Here is a 12,175-nt window from a genome sequence, read left to right as displayed (position 1 = left end):
CCGCCTGGGTGCCATCCTGTGCAATGTGCTCTGGGTGATCCTGCTTGGCAGGGGGTTGGACTAGATGATCTTCAGAGGTCCCTGCCAACCTCGGCCAGTCTGTGATTCTGTAGCTCTGTCTGCATTACAAGCAAATAGGGGCACAGTTATACCAGCCTACATACGGTGCAGGTTAGTTTGGGCCACTGAACATATCCCAATAAAAATTAGTATTAGTCCTGTAATATATGAGATGAAATTGGGAACTGGAATGCCAGAAATGAATTTTTCTGGAATATGTTCGCAGTCTGCCTCTTCTATACTGACTGCCTGGCATCCTGACTGCCTGGAGCACATTGTGGAAACAGTATAGGGCACATCTGACATTTAAAGGACCTAAATTTGTCTGAAATGCTCACAGGTATACTAAAGAAAATAGGAGGAGTTTTGAATCTCATACAAAGTAATTCAACAAACTTTGGGTGGTTATCTATTGCAGTGACAATGATAACCACTCGGGATAGCCAAAAGAGGCAGATGGCAAAAGTGACTGCCAATCTAATGGAAAATAACTCTCAGGCATTAAATTGAGCAGTATCTCTGGCTGTTTATTGTACCAAACATCACTGCTGGCAACTGAAATTGTGAACCAGTTATTAGATTTTATTATTATTATTATTATTTATTATTTTGGAAAGAGTTAATTTCTTTCTGATGGGCAATGCAACAGAGGTCCTGTGTTATGAGGGTCAACAGATGACTGGTACTAATTTTCAGGTTGGCAATGGGATGGTTCTTTTACAACAGGATGGTGGCTTGTGGATTTATTAAAGGAGGAGTATGGACAGTGGGATATAAAACCTTGCCTTAACTTACTGAATGTCTCAGGTGAAGGGCCGTGGGAACCTCATTTACAAGGGGAATGGGTACACATAGTAAGACCTCAAGTTTAACCAACCACAGTTGGAAATGAACAATTTCACAGCATGAACTTTCTGCACCCTCTACTGAGCCCTGTGGCCCACAGTGACTATCACCACATTGGTGGGAACAAGGCAGACTGGGAGCCCCAGTCTTCAACAGAGGGAGACCACGGTAGGAGTGTGGATGCCCCCATGCTGTAGGCATCCTGACCTGCAGACCCAAACTCTCCAGGACAGCAAAGCGAAGCCCCTCGTACAATCCTGCCGGACTCCTTCAGCTCCCTGCCCAGAAGACTTGGTGTGGGAAGGTGAAGTGAGGAGGAGTGGGCTTGAACACTGATGTCACCCTGACATAGTGGAGAAGGAAGGGGGATGAGATTGTAACACAACAGTGGTTGGGTGTAATCTATAAGATTTAAGAATGATAATTAGTTTTATAGTTGTGTGTGCTTTTAACCATTTAATTGCTTTATTAGTTTCTTACTGGTGTATTGTTCAATGAATAAACATCATATTCTCAAGCCTCCAGTCTAAAGGAAGAGAAGGTGGACCTGTGAGGTAAAGCTACAAACACCTTTTACTAAGCCTGCCATGCTGTTACTGTCCACTGACATTATTCTTATTCCCCACTCTCACAACTTTCATGATATTGTGACCCTTGATGAGCAGTAGTGAATATGAATCACAAAAACCTGTCTCACAAAAAGCATGCCTCCTGACAGGAAGACTAAGAAGTGCAGCTGCTAATACAAACAGGCTTCACAAGCAAACAATTCACCAGGTTGGGAAAGGCATGAGGTGACCCAACATGACTCTTCCTCGCTATGGTAACTCTGCATTCACCCATTACCCATGGGTGTCACTTGTGTGTTTAACGAACATCTTTCAATGTGTTTCAGTACAGAGCTGTAGAAACATCCTGCATGTGATTTTGAAGAAGTCTGGAAGCTGTGACCATGGTCTTACCAGAAGTGTTCCTGTGCCTGCATGCTGTATCTGTTCTGGGTCAGACAGATGTCTTAGGTGTGATGGAAAACCAGTGACAGCTAGGAGAGGAGAGATGATTTTTGACCAGCTATTGTCCAGTAACATTTCTGTGCAGTTTTTTCCATCCTGAGAGGAAATGAAGTAGAACTGAACCAAACAAGGTTGTGAGGCAGCAGGGAGGGACTGCTTGTCCCAGATGGCCTGCCACCACCCAAGGAGTTGCACTGCACAAGGAACCCCTTGGCACAGCTGACAGGGAGTAACATCTTCCACTTCTCAGAGCCATCTGGGATGTATCTACAAGGACTTCCTAGGCAGAAACCAATTCCTTGAATGGTTGCCAAGCAGGATGGAAGCAAGCTCTGCTAGAAATCACTGCACGCCTCTTTGGCCTCAAACCACAGCACTGCAGCTAGTGTAAAGTCAGCTGCCACATGCATAGTGAGGGACAAGCAACGACACTTGGGAGCAGGTTCTGGGAAGCTGAGCAGCAACCGAGAATGCTCACCTCCCTCATCTCTTCCAGAGGTTTGTTGGTCTGTTTATTAACAGTTTGTGCAGCTTGGCAGGACCAGGTGGCAAAATTTACTGCACTGTTAGTGTATCATCCCTTAACATTTTTTTTAAACAACTACCAACTTTTGCTACCCTTTTGAAAGGTGCCCTACAGCAAAACACTGCAAGCACTCCTGTTCATCAGACTTTCTCACTGTGCTACTTAGCCCTCATCATCTACAACAGCTTCATCTCCATTTTGCTTCTGCATGTTTTCCTCTCAGAGTAGCTCATCTCAAATTCCAGGAACAAGCCATCCCCAGGCAGGAGCATCCCAGCAGCCTCTTAGATGGAGGCTGATGCAAAGTAATCATGTGGCTCATTAGGAATCTTATTTATTTGCTCCTGGTAATAACTGACAAATCCATTTTTTTTTTTTGGTAGGCTTCATGTTTCTGATATATGCATAAAACCAAATGAGATGGTGTAAATACTTGCTCTTCACATTCCAGTGCAGCTCGTGTAATCTTGTATACATTAACTGTGAGTGATTAGCTGCCCTTGTTTGAACTGGAACTTGTTTTGCTCAAACAGCATTTGAAACAGTTAATTTCAGCTGCATTGATTTATCCCTTGCTTTCCTAGCATCCTTTTGTTCAGTCATATTCATGTCTCCTAAATTACAGTTCTTTGGAGTAGCATTTAAAGAGTTTTTCTTCTTTTACCTTTAGGACCTATCATTTAAATAGTCTCCTTTTCTTTTGAAATCTCCTTTTCTAAAGACCAGTGGCAGAGCATTTTGGTATCATTCATTTTCAGCAGTGAATATAATAGTTTTTCCTGTGACTCAGCTCCTGTTGCTCTAGGAATTACCTTGTGTCCATTATTTAAGAGAGACACAGAAAGTTTTTAATAATGTTTCTTCTTCCAGTAGTGTCAATTTCAAAATAGATAAGGTGCCATATAATTAAAAAAGAAAAAATCTCTATTCTGAAAAAAAGAGAAATAAAACCCACCATAATGAAAAGTATTATTGTTATTATTATTTGTGTGTGTGTGTGTGTGATTTAGAGCTACTAGTTACTCCCTATGACAATATTAAAACTGACAAATTTTTGCTATCATGGATGTGAGGCATAGAGTCCATCAGTCCTGCAGTACATTCTTTCTCCAGGAAATTGCTTGTTAAATGGTTCTTATTTCATACTCTACTTCCTTAAGGTCCCAATTCATAAAAGATTTAAAAGAGCTCCTTTCTAAGAGTTTTCACCCTTCACATAAAATAGCACTTTGATGTATAAAAAAAAGTGTACAAATGCAAATACTCAGGGTCCATTAAAATTTATGACTAAAGCAGGCATTCCTAAAGCACAAGTTTATTCTAGTGAAGCTCATCTTCTGTGCTCCCTTTGTAGCTCATGGAGAAAGAGATGTCCTCCAGAGGGTGGTTTGGAGCAGCTCACTGGTGTCTGAAACCCCACATGTTTCTCTGCGTTGACTACAGGATATCCCTCCTCCCAGATTTTCCTATCTCCGTGTTTGAAACGAGGCCAAGACAAATCCTACATTTTGCAAGGTGCAGAGCATGTACCTCTCACCTTCCATCTTATTTCCATGCTTTGGTCAGTGGGGAAAGGCAGATCATGCTGAAAAGGAAAGCACAAGCATCCCATTGGATTCATGGCTGTGAAAAAGCAAGGAATGAATCGTTCTTTCTCAAACCTCCCAGGTGGGTTAAGCAGCTCTGGGAGGCCAGTGCACACAAAGCAGCAGCGTGGTTCCTGGGCACAGTGAGGAGAGCTCTGCACTGGGGCTCTCTGGTTAATGAGCTGAAAACTTTCTGAGCTGAAAGCCAATACCAGCCTAATGGGAAATCTGCCTCCACCCATGCTGCATCATTTTTACATTATTGAACCAACTAGGGATTGTTTAATCAACAAAGACAGCAGGAAACCTTCGAAAAGCAGACAAGTGAAGTGTACGGCTTGTTTGTGCATTAATTTTGTTCATGCTTAGGTCTCCCAGGTTTCCTTTCCTCAAGGGGGCTTTCTGCCTCTTGTCGGCCAACATCTCCAGTTTCTCTGGGAGGAATTTCTGTGGTGTCTGGGTGCCAACAGTGTGTGTCTACGTCCACCAGTTTCATCCTCATACTTGTGACCAGCTGCGTTACAGGAGCTGCTGCTCACTCAGCCTGGATCTCCGTAACAATGACCACGACACCACTTGTTGTGTTACATCTCATTTGTTCAGAAGGACTAAAGATTTTTTCCTGCACTGGAGAAGTTTCCTGACCCAGCTGTGATTGTGTCATAGGAAAGATTAAATCTGAAGACACAAGACATGCAATGCATGAGAAGAAAACTATATTTTAAAATCCCAGTGTATACTTATTGATCCTTCTCTATGCTTAAGTCAAAGCATGGACAATATGTCTGAATTTTGAAATATTTCCTTTAACTATCTGAATTTGTTCCCATTCTAGCCCTTTATTGGGCAATGACCCTTTTTTTGTTAAACACACAGGACGTGAAGTGCCACAGAAACATAATCCATGGCCTGGCTTGTTTATCTTATTGTCTCATCTCTGTTTTCTAGATAACACAAGAGTGTAATCTGTAAACTCTTCAGGGCCAAGACACGGTTTCTACACCCAAAATTCCACACGAGCTCTGAGACACTTCAGAGTGCAGAGGCAGAATGTTTGTAATTCCTAGGCATTGGCATTGATTGAAAAAAGCTTTATGTATTCTCCACACAAACCTCGATATTGGGAGTGAATGTCTTGTTCACACGTTCAATAATAACTGGTTCAACAGACACATGGGCAGGGAAAAACAACAACAACGGAGTTCAGATCAAGAAACCAAAATTGATTTCTAGAAAGAGCCAGCGAGTTTCTCTTAGTTCTATTATACCACACTGCATTTCTGCCTGTGCTTTGTTTTAACAATGAAGAATTAGTGGTCTTAATAGGAATTATCTTAAATTAAACTAACTGAAAGAAATGTAAAAAGTGTTGTTATGGCAATACAACTAAAATTCTGTAAATGACTTGTACTCACCCTTGTGTTTCTTTTTAAAAAATAGTTTAATCAATTTTTGAGACCTCCACAATATATAATTATACATTTTTATTCCAAACAACACTCATAAGCAACAGTGGATTTTTTTTTTTTTTTTTTTAACATCTGATTTTATTTCATTTTTCTATATATTTCTGTTCAGAGGAAAGCTTAAAAAAAAGTCATAATCGATACATTTAACTGACATATTGGCAGTAGGCATAAACATTTAAAGAAATGGTGTTGAGCAATGTTGACAGACAGCTTGCAAATACCATACAGTTACTACAAGGAACTAAAAAAAAAAGTTAAAACTATGATGGAGTCCTTAAGAGACAAGATCAATCTTAACACTTATGTAAACAGCTCTTTGAGTCTAAGATATTTTATCTGAGAAATTATTTTAAGACTTTTTTGGAAATCTTTTTAGTGAAGACAAACAGAAATAGACTACAAATTAAACACAGAGCCTGATTCTCCCAGGGACAAGTCTTCCCTGGTTTTCAGAGGAATTCCTTCCTGGCTGTACTTTCAGAGTAGAAAATGTTTCTTAACTGTATTTTAATGCCTAATCAATTATCCCATTTCTTATTTTACTATAGACACAAAGTTCATTTTAAAATAATCAGATCTATTTTCTTTTCCCTCTGAACTTGACACCAGATCTTTTGTTAAGAAATAAAAGTTGAAATCCATTTTTAGTAACCTGCTGCCAAAAGCAGCTATCGCTGATTGCATGAACCCAGATACAAATGAGCAACGAGGCATTAAACTTCTAGATACACTAAAGCTAGATGGATTGATTTTTCCAACAGAAAACCAAACAGCTTGTAGGAAGCATGTCACTGATAAACAAAAGAAACCACAAAAGCAATAAAGAACATCATAAACCCATTAACAATTCGCAGAATAATATGCTAGAGAATAATCTGCATTCCAAGCAAAAAAATATTTGCCAAAATATTAACAGCAACAAGTAAAAGGCAGCTTTGCATTAAAGCCAGAGCTGGAAAAAAGCCCACGTTGGATGAGCACGTAGCTTGTGTGATACATAAGTATCTTGCTTGATTGTGTCTTTTTTTTTTAACTTTATTTTTTATTTGGTGATGTGAAACTGGCTGTGGTACTTCCATGCCAGCCCCGTGGCCCCACCTTTGCCCCCGGTTTCTCTCTCTTATTCATAGCTCCCATCATCAGAAGTGACAAGCAGCTTCCAACAGCACAAAGTGAAAACAGCTGCCTCACTTCTTGTCGCCCACAGAGCAGGTCCATCAATTTGGTCTAAGGGGGAGAGGCAGAGGCTTTTATTGCATTTTATTTCATCCTGACAGTTTCCTGAGGGAAGCAAAGGTATCCTTGGCAGTCATTGGGACCTGATTTTGTAGACAGGTCTCAGGACACTTAAAAAGGCATGCTCCGATTCTGGAGGATGACTCAGAGTACACATCCAGAGATCACACAAGTGGAAGCATTTTCTCTTTGACACAGTTTAAGTTAAAGCTCCAAGGTAAAGCTGCACAGGGAAGAGCAGTGGGCAGTCACACGTTGCTGCTTTGCTTTCTTCTTGGTCAACCTCTCTAGAAAGACTGCTGTGCTGAGGCTTGGGAGGACTCCTCCTTAGCACAAGCTTTGGTGTCTACTGGCATACCAAAAGCATTATCTGTAATCTCAGTACTCCTTAGGTGGGATCTTTATGGCTTCCTAATGCAATCTCTCTGGCCCCCCAGCTGAATGACGGCTGTTCTGGTATCTATCTATCATGGAAGGTTCCCCTCTTCTCAAGGCTCCCCCCACCAAAACCCAAACAAATTACAACAAAACACCTCCTATCAAGCTTATATACATCTCTGAGAATCACACAGCTAGTGTCATGCTTAAAAGGAGTGGATTCTTCTTCATGGAGTGGTGAGATGGTTGTTTTTCTTGCGACATTTACTCAGTTCATCTTTTGAGCCCATTATCACAAACCTGTCCTGAAAGGTCAACCTTTCACCTCACCCCAGCCGAGGCAAATCAGACAGCTGCGGGGGGCAAAGAGGAAGAACCTTGACAGCTTTGTAAGTCCATCTCCTACATGCACTGTCCAAACAGGAAGACTGATCTGGATCTGGGACTAGAGGCTCCTGAGGTTGGAAGAAAAACAGACATATCACGCACATCTGTGTATACAGAGATGCACACGATGTTACAGTTGAAAAACATTCATCTTTAATTAGTGAACATTAATTTTGATCTATTCCTTGTTTTACCATTTAAGATCTTACGACTAGGTTTGCATTTGGAGTAATGAACATTTTTATTTACCTTTTTGACTTATTTTTCCCCTAGCACTTGCTTATTACACCCTTGCGTTCCTGAGATACTGCAGCATTCCCTGTCACAACCTTTACTGAGACAAAGTAAATATTTATTACACATTTACCTTCTGCAATACAATTAAAGCAAAACAGTTATAGGTCAAATTGTAGCTACCACTGTTTGTGACAGAACCAGGATTTTTGCTTCTCATTTATCCTATTAGTTGAAGAGGTCTGAGAGACTCAATGCACATTCATAGATCAATGTATAACTTTTAAAGCCTGTATCAGCAGTCTTGTATTTCCAGTTTAATGGTATCATCATGAAGGTAGACATCCACACAGGACCTGGTGGAACCATCCACCAGGAACTAGCACACAAGCAGTCCATGGTAATGAAAGCACAAGCCATACTAATTTTCCTTTTTGATTTAGGATTACTTGATTTGCATGGACTGTAGAAGTGGTTTCGCCTTTTGGACCTCTGTCCTTGCCAGGGAAAGAACTGCCATGTTAGTGGCTGACTGAGATGGTGACCGCTCTTCCAGCAGGAGACAACAATGCTGTGATGTTCCTGCCAGTGGCCATTTAAAATCCTACGCATCCCATATGCTACAGTGCAGGGTCAGACTCCACAAGGGAGCAAACAACACTATTCCCTGGAGCAAGAGTGTTATCATACGGAGGTCAAACGTGATAACAGTTCTGTAAACCAAACTGATTGCACTAGAACAATATAAAATTATTGCATTAGAAATTGGGTTAAAGTTTAGCTATAGTAAAAAAGAGTATTTTTGATTCAACTATTATGTAAACAGGACAGACAAAAAAACACCCTAAGTAACAACATTTATAGCAAAAGAACAATGGACTCTTTTAAAAAGGACTTTTCCCAGTTTGCTTCCACAATTCCTTTGCTCCTTTAATGCTTTCTCTTTTCACACACTTCCAGTAACCTTGAATTCCTTGCTGTTGTGGTACCTGTTAATAAAGTTAGAGCACGTTTAGCATTTACACAAAAAAGACACTTATTCACAGACTGTGTAAATACATGTATAATATGTAAAGCAATGCTGCTGCTCCCATGGTTCACATGTATCATAACAAGTCTTGATGGCAGCAGTTCTCCCAGATTCATAAGCAGTAAGGAGTCTTCAGTTTAAAATATAATTCCTTTCCATTAACTATCTTTACTTGTGTTTCTATAAAGTGTTAACAAGAAAGTTGTAACAATAATCTTTGGTATTCATAAACAAGTATGTAATGGGGACTAATAGATGATGTTGGCTTTTTACCCTCAAACCTCGATGCATTCGGTTTTTCAGGACTCCAAGAAACTCGCTGTGGCTGAGGCAGTCATCTCCATCCAGATCAAAAATCTTGAAGATGGTATCCAGAACGTTATCTGAGAGCTCCTGTCCTGTTGCCACCTTCACTGCCCTCTTGAACTCAGCTAGTAAAGACATAATATTACATCACAGGTGACAGAACTTGAAAAGACATTGCAAAGCACATAAATTGCAGGATTCTGCACAATTTACAATGTCTTCTGGATATTTTAACTGGAGAATTTGGGATGTGTGAATTAGTGGACTATATTAGGAAATCTCAGTTCATGCATTCTTGAGCTTACTTCGTCTTTTCCCAATCCTTAGTAACTGCATTATAAACTTTTGAGATGCAGTACTTGTCAAGTAATTTTCTTTTTCTTTTTCTTTTTCTTTTTCTTTTTCTTTTTCTTTTTCTTTTTCTTTTTCTTTTTCTTTTTCTTTTTCTTTGTTTTATTTCCTTTTATTATTATTTTTTTTAATTTCATTTTCTTTTTTCTTTTTTTTTTTTTAATTTTCTTTCTTTTTTCTGGAAGTAGCTCAACGCTGAAAACTTACATACTTTTGTTTGACACCTATGTATATAGATAAGTGTTTTCCTCACTACAGTCCCACAAAGAATACTATCACTTTATCTGAAACCAGTTAATTACAGAAAGCTTTTTTTCTCAGAGAACAGTACTTCACAATATACTCCACCTTAACCAACAATCCCCTCAGGAACTCTGTAGAAACACCCACCATCAAATACTTAACATATTCTTTACAGCACATGACTTTATACACCTGTAGCTCTATTACTATTTTTTTTTGAGAGTTACTAAGACATTGGCTACCTTCACTTAAATTATAATAGAAGAGTTTTTGAGGACTGAGGGCAGAAAAAACTGTCATACCTCTCTGGAGACCTACTTTCCTCTTCATCTTTTTGGCCTCTCTTTATACTACACCAAATATACTATAGTAACATCTAAAATCCCTACTTTTGGTCTTGTGGTATAAAGATCCGAAATTTTGACTCACGTAAAACAAGAAAATGTGTTGGGGTTGCCATAAAACAGAAGATAGCAAGAGTGAAAAGGTTATTGTTTATTACAGCAAACACAACCACACCTCATGAAGTGGATGCATTTTTTGAAGGCATCACAGATGTGTGAATTTCAAGGAGGAACTGGAGGTTACTTCAGTATAGTGGTATTGTAGATCATTACAGCAAATTGTCCCACTAAATGATAAATATAGTAATATTGTGGTTCTGCTTTCATAGATAAATGTGGTTTATAAATAATGGCACAAATATGATTAGTTCTGAAGCTTACTAGAGGAAAGAGCACTTTTGACTCATCTTTCATCTTTACTTCTGAACAATTTCTCTTTTAATGCAGTTGATTCATTTACTTTTGGTACAAATATAATTAAGTTGAAAATCTGTCTGTAAAGGGATATACCACAATTTAAAAATAACATGAAATATGTTATGCTTATAGTAGAGTCTTAATTTTGTCTTTAAAAATGTGTTAACTGTTTCAGCTCTTTATGCTAAATATAAATCAGGTGGCACTGCAATTTTTGAACAGAACTTGAAGAAAAGGAGATGGATCTTCTGAAATGTTGGAGCATTATAATCTTCAAACCAAGAAAGGTAATCTTATCAGAGAGAAAAGATGAGCTACAAACTTGGAAGAAAAAAATATCTAGAATAAATGGGAGGACTGAAGGACTGATATATTTAGATAAATATTCATATGTGTGTGAATAAACACATGCACACACATGCAGAATAAGAATTAGTAAGTAAGATTTAGGAAAGGATTAAACATGTATACATGTAACATCCATGAGTTACCTCAGACACTGTTTTCCATCACAGTGTGGTTCAGTGCATAAAGAAATTCACAATTGCCTGTAGGTTGGGAATCAGCTTTTACAAAGAAACATGGCCAGAGTGAACATCACCTATTGGCCTCATCATCCTTTGGCACTTAAAGATGTGATACTTAATATAGAAGTGAGCTGAACTCTCACTTTTGACAATTATCTCACTATTAATTCATCCTCTTTCTTCTCCGCTCTTTGTACATCTTGCCCAAGTAAAATCAGTCTCCTTCCAGACAAGGAGACAAAACCAAACTGACAACCCAGAGAGAGAATGGCCATGAACACAGTTGGGACCTGGGGCACCTGAAGAAAGAAGTGAAGCTGAGGAAGCTGAGGAGAACAGAAGTGCACAGGGGAATCTAGCTGCAGCCTTCAACTACCTAAAAGGGGTTATGGAGAAGTCAGAGCCATGTTCTTCTCCAGGGTGCATGGAGGTAAGGCACAGTCACTGTGAACTACAGCAAGGGAAGACATCTTCATGACAGTTAAGCACTTGAACAGGCTGCCTAGAGAGGCTGTGGAAACCAAACCCTTCCTGAAGGCTGGATTAGCTAGTGATGAAAGTTACGACCTGTAAAACCCCCCAGTTTTTGCCGTTTTTGGTATAAACAATCTTCATGCTTCCCTCTTGAGAATACTGATTTTTCTTCCTGTCTTATCACATCACTCTCACCTTTTTCAAGTGAGCCAATCAAATATTTATTTCAACGGATGTTAATGTCTCATCAACTTTCCTCAGGAAGTTTTCATGTTACTATTTTCATATAGCTTAGGAGAGCTGTCTTTCAAGCATAACAAGCAGGAAACAATCTCAGAATTGTAACAAAAAGTGCATGTATTTGAATGAAAATTTTGTTGCTTTGCTCCTAATTTCTATTATGTGGGAAAGAAGCAACTTCCCCAAATCTTTGTTTTAAAAAAACACTTCACTACGTTGTTTGTTTTTCTTGTCTTGATTACACAGCACTACACAAGCACATGGAGAAGGCAGACAGTAGGCTGAAATAAATGAAGCATGGCAAGGTGAAGCTGAGTAGCACTTACCCCGTTTAACAGGACGATTGGCTACAGTAAACATCTGCATGGCAATAGAAAAGTCTTCCAGGTTGTTTGTAAACTTGCAAAAAGTCTTGAATTCTTCCAAACTGATATTCTAGAGAATCAAAGAATTCAGATGATATATATAGAATAATACGTTCAACTCCCAGTAAATCTATTTCCTTAAA

At 39.2% G+C, this 12,175-nt stretch overlaps 2 protein-coding genes across 4 annotated transcripts in view; both read right to left on the bottom strand.

Annotated features, from left to right (window-relative positions):
- The window catches only part of ZDHHC20 (zDHHC palmitoyltransferase 20), a 201,005-nt gene that overhangs the window by 46,830 nt on the left and 142,000 nt on the right, over window positions 1-12,175 (bottom strand). The window lies entirely within an intron of this gene.
- The window catches only part of MICU2 (mitochondrial calcium uptake 2), a 146,620-nt gene continuing 142,076 nt past the window's right edge, over window positions 7,632-12,175 (bottom strand). Inside the window, exons 10-12 of the mRNA XM_027469067.3 lie at window positions 11,994-12,102; window positions 9,039-9,196; window positions 7,632-8,724 (exon numbers count right to left, since the gene is read on the bottom strand). Coding sequence (XP_027324868.3) covers window positions 8,620-8,724; window positions 9,039-9,196; window positions 11,994-12,102 — 372 coding nt within the window. The 3' untranslated portion in view covers window positions 7,632-8,619. The remainder of the gene's footprint in view (window positions 8,725-9,038; window positions 9,197-11,993; window positions 12,103-12,175) is intronic.

The sequence above is a fragment of the Anas platyrhynchos genome, chromosome 1, assembly GCF_047663525.1.
Source record: "Anas platyrhynchos isolate ZD024472 breed Pekin duck chromosome 1, IASCAAS_PekinDuck_T2T, whole genome shotgun sequence".
NCBI classification, from domain to species: Eukaryota; Metazoa; Chordata; class Aves; order Anseriformes; family Anatidae; genus Anas; species Anas platyrhynchos.
Note: the sequence above shows the minus strand (reverse complement) of the source record. Positions and strands in the feature narration are given on the sequence as shown.